Source organism: Hippocampus guttulatus, chromosome 5 (genome assembly GCF_054856545.1).
Source record: "Hippocampus guttulatus isolate MCC_2025c chromosome 5, RoL_Hgut_1.0, whole genome shotgun sequence".
Lineage (NCBI taxonomy): Eukaryota > Metazoa > Chordata > Actinopteri > Syngnathiformes > Syngnathidae > Hippocampus > Hippocampus guttulatus.
The window spans coordinates 11,079,754-11,093,913 of NC_141265.1; the positions used below are offsets into that span (position 1 = coordinate 11,079,754).

The following is a 14,160-nucleotide window of genomic DNA, read 5'->3' on the forward strand; positions in this document are numbered from 1 at the left end:
ACAAAGGACATAATATTGTCACATGCGAACACCTTCCTGCTTAATATCGCATCTCTTTCTAGCAGATAAAAAGGTTGAAATCTGATCTCTCAAATGAATTGTTCACTGACACACAAAAGTATTAGATGTTGATCCACCCTTTGAAGGCACAGGCTAGCAGGAACTCGGTCATTCCAGTATCCGCCTGCAGGAGAAAATGAACCAATAAAATGGAATAAATATTGTACATTTTGAAATGTGAGCAAAATATAAATTGATTTTAGAATTCTCACAATAATAGAGAACATATGGAGACACCGCTGTCCTGTTCCAGTCTAAAGTATGCACTTTATACTGTATGCACATATCACACTCTCACAAGAGTATACGTGAGTGATCCATGTAAAGGAGCGGGGGAATAAAAATCCTCTTCATTTAAATCTACACAGGCATGCATTATTTACCATCAGTGAGGCAGCACAGGGTGAGTCATTCAAGCGATGTCATCAGCACAGGAGCATAATGTGTCCAAAGTGAGCCCTAAGCAGGTGTCGATCCGTGTAACTGGCAGGAACACACAACACAAAGCTGTACAAAAGCTACAAAAACCTGCAGTCCCTCAAGCCACTCCTTGATGTTTTCCATCCACAAATTAATAAATTAATTAAACGACATCCGTAGCTACTGCAGCAAATGTTTCGCGGGATCACATTAATTTAAATGGGCTAATATTGCAAGATATAAAAAGAGCCTCTCTCTCGGATGAATTATTTTGAGTATTGAGCCTTGAGCACATAACCTGTCCAGCTGTTGTTCCAGTAGCCAGAACTGATGCCTTGTCAACAGGCCATTCAGGTTGAATCCATTAAAACTCAGCACCTTAATTCCTAAAAATCACAGGAAAAGAAAATAAAATGAGTATTTTTCTCTCATTATCTCAGCAGTCTTTTTTCCCCACGAGCCTGCAGGCAAAGCTTGTGTTGAATTTAGGTCACTTAATTCGGCAAATAAAAAAGCCTTGGAGTCAGTTACTGATATACACACAGTCGCTTGAGCGAAATGCTGGTACGATAAAACATAATCAAATCGTTGTAGCTCGGAAACAATCACGATTACCCCCTACAAGTACAAACAGAAGCACAGTGGGTTCTTTCTCTGAAGTCACAGTGAACGCTGATGAATGTTATTCAATTCAAGAAAAGATGAACCGTGCTGACTGTGCCACACGCAATACAGTGTTGCTTACAAATTTATCACGATATAGCATGGATCTGTTTCTTACCAGTCATTTGTAGGTTGCACATCTGCCACAACGCCGACATGATTGTATTAGACCGCTCACGAAAGCGTCCAACATGACAAACGTGCACCATCTTGTTCCCTGCAGCAAAAGAGGGAGATGGCCGCTCTGTGTTCAGCTGCGGAGCTGCTGCAAGCCCAAGTGGGAGTGCCAGGAGCAGCTGCACGCAACCCATTTCGGAGCACTGGATAATGTGGACATGTCTCGAAACAAAGGACCATCTTGGTTGTGAGGGGCTACGCCGACATGAATAAGTCAGTGAAGCCGCTCCCCAGCTGCTACCACAGGTTTGGGCTCTTTTGTATGTGCGCCCTGCATCCGCCATCTGTTTCCTGGGCAACCTGTGAGTATCAACCCCCCACCCAGCCACAAGAAACACTACTATTCTTGGTACCATTGTACAGCAGTATAAGCAGGCATTTGTGACACAGTTAATTTGTATATTTTCAAACATAGAGGTGTTCACAATGTTGATGCCCCTCTTTTAATGAAAGAATCACCCACACGAATAACTTGAATCTGACCAAAGTAATAGTATGTGAGAATTTTGTGAAACCCCACCACCTTCTGTCTGAATTGTCTGTCAAATCTGGAGAAAAAAAAAACAGTTGCTAAATTAGCTAATTTATAATTTTTTGCTCTGTTGACTTTTTGTTTGGTTGGGGTTTTTTTTGGACCAATTCATCAAAACGAGCATTGTATATACATTGGTCAGCAGCAAATTCTAATCAGCAAAAAAAATGTATTTTTGACACTTATTTTAAAAGATGTCTTCACTTTTTTGTGACATATCAGTACATACGGTATTTTCATGTTTTGTTTTTAAGTTTGACCCATAAAAAGCTTGTGCAACATGGATTTTACACATTTCAGAAAGAAAATCCACCTGTTGCTCAATCCAACTCTTAATTAATACATATTACTAAATACATTACTATTACATTACATATATTGTTGTTATCATATTATAATGTGCTGGGGGAGAAACGAGTGCATATTCGGATTGAGCGCAAAAAAAAATCAAGAAAAGCTTGCTTGCCTCACTGATTAAAGGTTTTTTATTAATAAACATTTATTGACTAGAATAATTGACAAAACTATTTTTTTAATTTGGTTAACTTTAGAGCCTGTACTTTCCCTTAATGTTTTGTGTTCAGTTCTATTTTTATTCGAGTAGCACGTCGGCTTCACAGTGCAGAGGTACCGGGTTCAATTCCAGCTCCGGCCTCCCTGTGTGAGTTTGCATGTTCTCCCCGGGCCTGCGTGGGTTTTCTCCGGGTGCTCCGGTTTCCTCCCACATTCCAAAAACATGCATGGCAGGCTGATTGAACGCTCTAAATTGTCCCTAGGTGTTAGTGTGAGCGTGAATGGTTGTTCGTCTCTGTGTGCCCTGCGATTGGCTGGCGACTGGTTCAGGGTGTCCCCGCCTACTGCCCGAAGATGGCTGGGATAGGCTCCAGCACCCCCCGCGACCCTAGTGAGGATCAAGCGGTTCGGAAAATGGATGGATGGATGGATATTTGTTACACAAGTAGGCAATGTGTAGAACTGGAACTCCCGGAGTAAAAGGAAGAAGAGTGACGTGAGGCGGTGCTTAAAATGTGCATTTGACGTCTCACCCAGCTGGGGGCGACAGCGTGCACAGATTTGGCCCCTGTTGGCTGTCTTATAACCGGAAGTAGCAAGTACTATTGCGTTTCTCATTGGACATGTCTTGCTTTGTTGATACAAGAGTTACTCAAATATACCTATCTTGACTGATGCTCTGATGCATCCGTCGGTCGTTGCAGGTCTTTCTGGCCTGTGTCGAGTCACCGAAAATCTTTACGTGAGTAACGGCCGAGCGGCGAGTCGCGCCTCTCTGGTCAGCGCCAACAAAATAACATGCATCATAAACGTCACGGAGACCAAATGCAGCAGTGCCACTCTTCACGGTGTGGAGTACCTCCACATTCCCTTGTCTGACACACCATCCACCCCACTTGGGGACCATTTTGACGAGGTGGCGGATAAAATACAGCACGTAGCACAGAGCGGTGGTCGCACGTTGGTGCATTGCACCGCCGGGGTGAGCCGCTCAACTGCACTCTGCATGGCTTTTCTCGTCAAGCACCAAGGTGTGACTCTGATGGAGGCTCACGCTCAGGTCAAGACATGTCGGCCCATGACGAGGCCCAATAATGGTTTTTGGAAGCAACTAATCCAGTATGAGGAGGAGCTTCGTGGGTCCACGTCTGTCCGGATTGTGTCGTCTTCCATGGGAGAGATACCTGATGTGTATGAAGAGGCGGCCAGAAATATGATGCCACTCTGACATCCTGCTGCTTCTCGTGCGTGGGAGACTTTTCCGTTTGATGAATCAGTGACTGATAATAATATACCGTGTGCTCATTGTAAACTTCATTATCTGCATTTCAGTTAGAATTCACAACAACTTTAGAGCTACATTAAAACGTGCTTTAAAAAAATGTGTTCGTTTTTAATTGACACTATCGGATCCAATTTAACATGATGTGTTATGCACTGTTTGGTTTTTGCAAAGTTGTTCAACATGTTGTGCATAATTGTGTCAAGTGTTCTCAATCTCAAACGGAAATAACCACGACCTACTTTATGATCATGCTTTCCTGTATATGTATATGATGTGGGGACAGGGGGGAAACGCCATCACACCTTTAAAGATCATAAAAACATTTATTGTGGACAGCAGGATATTCCTAATATTTTAGCCTGGTATATTGAAATGATAGCTTTACAGAAACAGACAGGTTTTATGTTACTTCATTACTAATGACCACTGCCATTTGTAAATGGTGTTCCTTTCAATACAATAATATCAAACTGAATATAATACAGTGAACCCATTGTCCATTTTGCACACACATGGAAAATCTGATTAGCTTTTGTATTCTTTATCCCCATCATTCATACACCTCTCCTCCCCCAAAGTGCCACCAACTTTTAAGGAACGTATCTGTTGATCATTTTCCTTGTGAAAATAAATCAGTTCAATTTTGACTGAAAGCAAGTCAGAATATCGGGAGAAAAGCAGTGCAATTTACAAGAGGATAGTCTGGAAGCATAATCCAATACAGAAGCAATTCAAACATTTCAGGAACTAGCGACCTTACTTCCTCTCTCTTTACAAATTTACATATGTGGTGATCAACGGGATAGTGGTTAATCATCATCCAATACAGAACCAATTCAAACATTTAAGGAACTGCAGTAAAATCCTGTGAATACTCTCGATATTATATGAGAATATTTATCAGTGGGGTTTTAATAAAAGAACAATTTAAAGTACCGGTACATTTAAAGGCAGTTCCAAAGTTACCGATTGAAAATAAAAGTAAAGAACTTAAAAAAAAATTCTAATATTTAAAGGGCGCAGAGTGTATAAGAACAAGTTTTTTTTGAAAACATGGTGTTAAAAATACCTTCGTCATACGTATGGGGAAAGAGCATAGTTTTTAACCTGGATTTAAAAGCATTTACACTTTGTTGGGATTTAAAAAAAATCTTTATTCATTCATATCATTCACTTTGATAAGAAATTATGCCAGCAAATAGGGGGACAGAATTATAGACAAGGAGAAAAAAAAACTTTTAAAGGGTGATTGGGAGGGGATGGGGGGCATATTATACACAAGTGCATTATCCTCAGGATTTTATGGTAGCCACCTTGCTTCCTCTCTCATGACCGACTTCAATATTAACTGTATTTATTAAAAAAAAAAAAAAAAGGAGCAGCGCATCAACTCTCACGAACAAAGTAACTACATTTGTCAGTTATGAAACATTTTCATTCAATAAAACATTGCATTTAGGGGTCTTTTTATCATGGAGTCTTGCTAGTTTCCAGACTTTGTGAACGACAACTCTTCCTATACACTTCTCTGCATGAAAGAAAATATATACCGTATATTTTTTTTTCCCCCCCAAATGTTTCTTATTTGGCTCACAGTGCAATCGTAGCTGTACAAACAACGCAAGTAAATAACATCGGAAAACAAATAAAGCTTTCATTTTCTGCTGAAATATCCTGAGTCATGATTTCTCATCATCAAAGTGGAATAAAGACATAGGTGCAAAAACCGCATGCATATTTAACTGGCACTGCGTTTTACTCTATCAATAAGGCAACATTGTCATCCGTATAGTCATGCAATCCGCATCCATCTACAGAATACAACCAAAATGCACGTCAGTTCAAATGCACACTTCATCTCACACCGTCCCACAGTGGATTCAGTGTCTCAAGGCTACATACAGCATCTGATTACATCTGAAAAGAAAAAAAGAATTTTCTCATCAAAGAAGGAAAACGCACAAAAATGATTCCAATAAATCAAATACCTGCTGTTCCAATTTTTGGTAGTCTGTGGATTTTGGTCGACGAGCAGATCTTGATCTCTTTCCTTCCAAAACATATGCAATGATCTAGAAGGGGGAGGAGAAAAGTAAAACCCTCTCGTATTGGATGAAATGCAAGAGATTGGAGACTGACATGGAACAAGTGCTTGATATTTTTGGCTGTTTGATAAACATTCCTGTTTTTGCTTGGTTGTAAATACAGAACACACAAAAAAAAAATCTACATTTCCACTCAATAATGAACAACAAACTGGTTTTCATTTTTCGATTATCAACATTTTGTATTTAAATTGAAACTGCACAGCAGCACACTATTTTTCTCTCTAGAAACATTGGTGATATTTTAGACAATGTTTTAAAAACATTTTACTGAATCCATCAAAATAAATGTGCATTTTTAAACGTGAATATGCAACATTTTTAAGATATCTATTCAGTCGTAAATCAATTACGTTTTACAGATGTGATTACCATGTTCAAACAAACCTCTCTCCCCATCGATACTGGCCTATGAGACTATCTGACGTCAGAACCACAATCGTAATATTGCTGGCTCAAAACACACTTGAGTGAGAGACGATAGTTTGTTTCATTCAGCATCCAACTCAGCTTTAAATGACCAAAAACGTCAATAAAAACCCGGCGACTGAAGGCACCGCAAGCATTTAGTTCCAAAGAAGATGTACTTTGATCTCCGAGTGTGTCAATTTCCGACCATTTGAGGCGTGTGCATCCAGATAAAGAGGTGAGAATTGCAGTTACGACTAAGTAAACATGAAAACAACATCAATGAGAATCAAGAGTTTCAAAAGCTTCATACCTTGCGCTTGTTGTGGTAGGCGATGTAAAGCACTGCAACCATTACTGCTGTAGAGACCAGGTATGCAAAGAAATGACTACTTTCGACTTCGTCACTTCCACCATACTGATTGTTGCCTCCCATTTTTTTATTAGTGGCTTCATCTCCTCCGGATTTTGCCTCATTGGCAGGGTCGTGCGTTTGTGACTTCTTGCCATGCTCTCCTTTTGATTTGTCATTTGCAGCCTCTCCTTTTGATTCGTCCTTCTTTGTAGGCTCGCCTTTTGATAGGTTCTCCTTTTCAGACTGTTTTTCTGATTTGTCCTTTGCGGCCTCTCCTTTTGATTCGTCTTTCTTTGCAGACTCGCCTTCTGGTATGTCTTCCTTTTCAGGCACTCCTCCTGATTTGTCCTCTTTTTCAGTCTGTTCTTTTGATTTGTCCTCTTTTTCAGACTGTTCTTCTGACTTGTCATCTTTTTCAGGCTGTTCTTCTGATGTGTGCTCCATTTTTGGCTCTCCCTCTGATTTGTCCTTTGCAGCATCTCCTTTCGATTCATCTTTCTTTGCAGGCTCGCCTTTTGGTATGTCTTCCTTTTCAGGCACTCCTCCTGATTTGTCCTCTTTTTCAGTCTGTTCTTCTGATTTGTCATCATCTTCAGGCTGTTCTTCTGATTTGTCCTCTTTTTCCGTCTGTTCTTCTGATTTGTGCTCCTTTTTTGGTTCTCCCTCTGATTTGTCCTTTGCAGCCTCTCCTTTCGATTCATCTTTCTTTGCAGGGTCGCCTTTTGGTATGTCCTCCTTTTCAGGAACTCCTCCTGATTTGTCCTCTTTTGCAGGCTGTTCTTCTGATTTGTCCTTATTTTCAGGCTGCTTTTCTGATTTGTCCTTCCCAAGCTCTCCTTCCGGTTTGTCCTCCTTTACAGGCTTTTGTGATGATTGTTTCTCTGTCTCCTCCTCTTGCTGCCCTCCTGATTCTTCCTTGTTAGGAGGGTCACCTGATTTTGGGTCCTTTGTGATTTCCTGTGTTGTCTCTGAAGCCCCCTGAGTTGCTTTGCTCTTGCCAGCTTCTTCCGACAAACCGTGACCTTCTTTAGGCTTCTGGCCTTGTGTCTGAGATTTAGCCTGAGTCCTTGAGGCTAAGCCTGTCTGGGCCTTTTTTTCAGGTGGATTCTGGACTACATCATGGTCAACTTTTGGTACATCTTTTGGATCAGGTGTGACATTTTTAGTGCTTGATGAAACTAAGGCACCTTCACCCGCATTCGAAAGTGCTGGAGCCCCTACAAAAATGAATACAATTATTATTGACTTTCAAAACCAAACAACTCTACCATGTACAAAATTCGAGGAAATCACAATATCCCATCACCGGTGAGACATTCTTAGAACAGGCCAGCAGGCTACTCATTGTCCTTGGAGACAACCTTTTATTTCACGGAAATATATGACGTAAAAATAAATAAATAAATAAAAATCATAAGGACAGCAGTCTCAATAACATGCGAGTGTTAGGTGTTGAGGCTGCCTCAGTGGAAGTTTGGACTGTGAGTATAGGCTAGTTTTCGGGCTTATAGTCTTTTTCTGTTTTGTTCATTACTTTTTGCTCTGTGTTGTTAGACAATTTTAATTTTTTTTTTTGGTTTTTTTTTTTACTCAGTCAACTAACTGATAACGACTTGTTGCGTGTTGACAAGTTCTTCGACTGGAATTTCTTGGGCTGATGATATATTTAATGTGTTCTGGTTTGACAACTTGTTTGTTTATTGAACATAAAACATATATACAGTAATAATTTGACAGAAAATAAGGTAGATAAAAAAAGTAAAAAGAAAGAAATCAATCTTCATTCAACAGTTATTATGTTCAAGGGAGTAGGAAGAAGTAAAAAACTTATCTAGTCCTACCCCGTTATGTGATTGTATCTAATAAATCATTTTTATATCAATCAGAAAAGAAAAAAGTAAGAAGAAAGAAGTCTCCATTAAGGCTCATACTTTACCCTTAACCGTGATATTTTTACAACTTTTGGTTTGTATCGGGATTATATACTTCCACACCCTGACACTCTTGTGTCAATTTTCTCTTGTATTCATAATGGATATTTATATACCTTTCTCTATTTATCAACTTAGTTCTGATTTATCATTATATTTATATTTACTTATACTAATACTTGTAGCAATTACCTGTTACGAAATGGGGTTAAATCACGCCTGCACATTACCAGAACTTGTGCCGTGCAAGCCACATTAACCCTTTCAAGGACAGCGGTTACAGTGGACAGCTTATCATGTTCTCAGGTTACAGATTGCATGAAAGGGTTCAAATTGGGTGTCTTGAAAGGCGCTTATAAATAAAATCTATTATTATTATTATTATAAATTGAAGTAAATAAAGTGAATGGTTCGTACTGTAGTAGGGCTGAGCAATAAGGTCAACAAGTCATATCCTAGGTTTTGTTTGTTTGTTTGTTTGTTTGGCTGGCTTCATCCTGCTATTTTCTTGAAGTTGGAAGTTGCTATAGTACAATTGAATTAATAACCGCATTAAAAAGATTGTGCGATTTTTAGTATACAGTATGTATTCAAAGTCACATGGGAATCTAGAAGATACTCTCACTTGCATCCAGTCAGGTTACACTTACATCATCCCCTATGCTGCCCACATTGTCGTAAGTGCTATGAGTAACCAGTGTTCATTTATCGTGTATATTTTATTCTGCTAGTTCCCCGCCCCGTTTTTTTAAAGAAAAATATGTAAGAGAGATATAATTCTTCAAATTCATTCAGCCACCTCAAATTACAATGAAAATTAGTTTTCCAATTCACCAATCAAGTTTATTTGTTTGAATGCTCACTCCCAGTACAAACCAACATTGTTTGCCAACAAGTGTGGGATGGCAGACAAATGTGCCTTGAAAGGCCATCAAGTGTATGGAGAGGAGGGATTATCCAATTTCACTTAATTGCTTGAAAATTCACCTGTTTTGACTAGAAATAATGTATATTTTGTTTGGCGCAAAAAGACAGGGAAACACGATGTTTACAGGCAAAAAGAAACATTGCAAAAACAACCTGTAACGATGCTCAGGGTGGCGTAGAGAGTAGCCCGACCAACGGACAAAATCTTAAATCATGAATTATTTCAGCTTTGAAGGAATTCCTTGGTTGTGCAAACTTTCTAACAACTTTAACAAATAACCATATCTTTCTAGTTACTTTTGTACGATTACTATCGTCATTCCATGATCAACTTTCATGGGTGACCTCGTGATTATCGTGCTCATCAACGCTGTGATACTCTTCAAAGATATTGAACATAACAAATTGATATTTTAGTTTGGTTTCGTTGGAGACGGGGATTACACATTCATCAACCAGTTCAATCGACGAGAGATGTTAATTAGGACGAGGGTTAAATGTAAAAAGCCACTCACCGATCTCCATGGAGCAAATTGATATTTTAGTTTGGTTTCGTTGCCGACGGGGATTACACATTCATCAACCAGTTCAATCGACGAGAGATGTTAATTAGGACGAGGCTTAAATGTAAAAAGCCACTCACCGATCACCACGGAGGAACACACCACCGTAACACATGCCAGGAAAACAAATCTCATAGCGCTCGAAAAGGAAGGCAAACCACGCTTAACTGAGAGCTCAATGCGAACGTTAAAATCCGCGTTGCAGACTATGATCGGGAAGTGGAAAGTGGAGCTTTAACAGCGTCACAGCTCAATCTGCCTCCTTCTTCCGTGTACGCACCAGGCTCTTCTTCTGGGCTCTGTTCCGCACGCACGCACGCAAGCACGCAAAATGCTCATCAGTGACATCAAGAGCCGAGTGGCAGAAGTCATCTCAACGATGGTATTGAATTCGCCGCTAGGTGTCACTGCTGTCACGCGATAGCAATTTTGGACAGCACCACTTTTCAAGAGAAAACTTGGTAGGGCTTTTCATGAGTCCTCGTGGGGAAAAGACAACTATTTATGTTTTACGGCCGGGGAATGTTTTCAAGCAATGTGTGTTGTTTGAGTGTGAATAAACCTTAAAAGTAATCACCATGTGTCTTTAAAAAAAAAAAAAAAAAACATTTTCCCACACCTTTACCATTAATATCGTACGGAAGAGGATTAGGGCCAATGAAGAAAGAAAAAATAAGGTTGGCAAGATTCTCACTTTAATCTCAGAATTCTGACTTAAATTCTCATAATAATCAGAAAGTGAGAATCTTGCCAACCTTATTTTTTCTTTCTTCATTGGCCCTAATCCTCTTCCGTAATATCGCATAAAACAATGCATTTCCATCTGCGATTTTCACAGGAGTTAATTTCAAATACAGCTTTATCCTGTAGAGATCCTTGATTAGCCAGTATTTTATTTTCTGTCTTTATATTTTCATGGTTGCCCAGAGCCGTTTCTTTGCGGATGGCCTTACAGTTTGAGAGATCAGCAATGCTTGTGCGAGAATGCAAAATCACTCCCTAAACTGACTTACAAGCACAGTGATAGTGTCATCCCATGCTAAGCATCTGGAGAAGATCAGGTGAGTAACCAGTCTTAAGGCCGTTTTCATTCATTCCATTGAGTGAATGTTCCTAATGAAATTTTCAAACAATGTATCCTGCATGGCAATTCTGTGAAAGGACTGTGTGGTTTTATGGAGTAAGGGACACAAGTGTGAGGGAATGCATATGTGTTATCTTTGGTTCCGTCTCCAGTTGCTTAATATCTCCCAGATACACCCTATCTCTTGAGGTCCTAGATTTACCAACAAATATGTCCATAAACTATGTAAAATATATGTCATATTTTATTTTGTGGCTTTTTAAATTTATTATATGCTATATTAATCAGTCAATATCAGTCCAACAAGTTGAATGTCTCTTTAACACTTATCCCCATGAGGGTTGCGGGTGTGCGGCAGCCTATCCCCACTTGACTGGATGAGAGGCAGGGCGTACCCTGGACTACTCACCAACAAATTACAGGGCACATCTAGATAAACAACCTGAAGCAATTCACACCTATGGACAATTTAAAATTCTTTCTTCACCTAACCTACCATGCATATTGGAATGTGAGAGGAAACCGGAGTACCCGGAGAAAACCCATACAAGCACGAGGAGAGCATGCACACAGGAAGGCCAGAGACTGGATTTTAACCCACAACCTCTGAACCATAAGGCGCGTGTGATCACTATTGTCAAGAGATAAGAAGAAAATGAAAAAGCACAGCGTGTGATCCGTTTCACCGTCTTGTTTTCATGGGACTCTGCATAACATGCCCATTTTATTCAATATTGTATTGCGGTTCGTGTCTTAATTTTAAAATTACATTTTAGATATATTTAAGTGACACAAAATGGCATCTGAAAATGATTCAAGTGTCCCACTGAACACAATTACTACTAATTAATATTGGCATGATATAAATGTATGGAAGAGATAAGATAAGGTTACTCTTCTAATGTTAATTTAAGGTGTTTTACATCTCAGCATGGTGTCTGGGACCTTGGGTCTTGTAATGAATATGTCTTAATTGTTCCAGTTGACATTTGAAAAGTCCAATAATACCTCTCTTTCTTGACAAACATTAGCATTTCCATTTTTAAGGTCAAATAGGTATGAATAATACATTAGCAAGGTTCTTAAGCTCACAGTCAGATGTAGCTAACGTCACAAAGGCAGCAGCTGAGTCTTGCTAAGGTCAGAGATTGTTTCAGAAAAAAATGGTTCATTTCACTTTGGGAAGCCACGTTATACAAACATAGCATCCGGTTATTTACAAGAACATAAGGTCGATGGAAGTCTCATGTGCATCGGCCAGTTCTCTGTCAGTAGTTGTAGTTGATATAAGCCTACATTAGTATGATTATGCAAACATCTCAGTACCACTGGGTACAATGGTGTGTGATCAAAGTCAGTGAGGAAAAACCTTGGCGAGAGATTTGAAGAATTCAATGAGCAATATTAACATCTATTAAATGTGACCGTGGGCTTTTATGACAGACACTGAGCAGTGCAGCGAATGGACACTTTCTTATATGCATGTATACTGTATGGATTGTGGAGCATTGCGACTTCATGATGACATGCTGGTTGAAAACCTAATGCATGATCCCCAACATTATATACAGTACATGCAAGAATTACCTGGCTTTCTGTCGAAATTGAATATAAAATGTGATGACATCCAAGCCAGTGGTCCCCAACCTTTTTTGTCACGGACCAGTTGAGACAAGTACATGTTGTTCGCGGAGCGGCAACCATTTTTTTCATTGCTTTTAAATTGCTTTTACAGTGCAGCAGTGCACTGTTTGATTCCGCCTCTGGCCTCCTCGTGTGAAGTTTGCATGTTGTCCCCGTGCCTGTGTGGTTTTCTCAGGGCACTCCGGTTTCCTCCCACATTCCAAAAACATGCTTGGCAGGTGAATGGAACACAAATTGTCCCTAGTTGTGAGTGTGAGCGCGGATGGTGGTTTGTCTCTGTGTGCCCAGCAGTTGGCTGACAACCGGTTGGGTGTCCCCCGCCGACTGCCCAAAGACACCTGGGATAGGCTCCAGCATTCTGTCTCTGTGCAGCCTGGTCCCAAATGGGCCAAGGCCCGGTACCGATACAGTAGTTTGTTTGTTTTGTTTTGTTCTGTTTTTACAACATGTAAACACCACAGGCAGGAAGAATTTTGGACCTTTCCACTTTACAAAACTGTTGTTGTGTAGCAATACTCTTGGAATGTCTTGTTTGAATCACTATTTTGAGTTCCTGCCAGAGTAATGGGGTTGTGGTCTGGGCCACCTTAGAAGGTGTATTTTCACATGGTGAAACCATTCAGTTGCTGATTTACTTCAGTCATTTGGATCATTGTCCTGTTGCATTACCCATCCCCTGTTGAGCTTCAACATGCAGAAAGGTGGGCTTCATTTCTCGTGAAAGATTCCGTATCTTGACACTCTTCATTTTTCTGTCGATTGTTGCAATGTAACCAGGCCCTGAAGTAGCAAAAGCAGTCCCAAACCATGATGCACCCTCCAACATCCCAAACATTTAGAATGAGTTTTTCATTGTGATGTCTCCATTGTAGCCTTGTGTGTCCCTCCCAACCAGCTATTGATTGTTTCTGTTCTGTCCAGAATAGTTTGCCACAAGTGCTGTGGAACATCCAGGTACTCTTTTGCAACCTTCAAACCTGTAGCAATGGGATTTGGGGGTTTCTATCTTTGTCCAGGCAAATGCGTTGATACATCTCTTGCATCGAATGTTTTGAACTTGAAGGTTATATTCCAGATGAGTAGCCTGAAATAACTAGCATATTTAGAGTTGCTTCTTATAATTTTATAATAAGGGTACGTCTGTCTTCCTACACTCCCTCAGCCTCCAGGATCCATGAGTTGCTGGCTGCTTTGACGACTCGTTACCTATGATTTAAGTGATGGATTGTGAGGTTTAAGTGACAAGCATAGGGTCAGCTGCCATGGAATCACGTTTTGGCCTTGAATGAAAGATATTTTAAAAAAACATGTTCAGAATATGTATTACAGCTTGGTATTTTTCGAAAAGTAAATGGAGAGAATTGGTAGTTTTGGTTGTGATTTGTTTTACAGACTCAGTTGTAACCCACATAAGGATCTAATTCGAGCATCGAAACAAATTCGAGCCAATACAATCAATTTAATGTATTATCAATTCTACTTTTATATTAACA

At 39.9% G+C, this 14,160-nt stretch overlaps 2 protein-coding genes across 2 annotated transcripts; one reads left to right on the forward strand and one right to left on the reverse strand.

The window, feature by feature from the left end:
* Positions 1-1,143: 1,143 nt before the first annotated feature.
* Positions 1,144-3,963, forward strand: LOC147205024 (dual specificity protein phosphatase 18). The gene is made up of 2 exons (XM_086111018.1): positions 1,144-1,622; positions 3,070-3,963. The coding sequence occupies exons 1-2, from the start codon at positions 1,526-1,528 to the stop codon at positions 3,591-3,593; spliced, it is 621 nt and encodes a 206-aa protein (XP_085967144.1). The 5' UTR covers positions 1,144-1,525; the 3' UTR covers positions 3,594-3,963.
* tgoln2 (trans-golgi network protein 2) lies at positions 3,954-10,231 on the reverse strand. The gene is made up of 4 exons (XM_086111016.1): positions 10,020-10,231; positions 6,477-7,735; positions 5,639-5,722; positions 3,954-5,567 (listed from the first exon to the last, which is right to left on the reverse strand). Exons 1-4 carry the CDS (start codon positions 10,072-10,074, stop codon positions 5,562-5,564), a joined length of 1,404 nt encoding a protein of 467 aa, XP_085967142.1. The 5' UTR covers positions 10,075-10,231; the 3' UTR covers positions 3,954-5,561.
* Between the last annotated feature and the right edge of the window lie 3,929 nt (positions 10,232-14,160).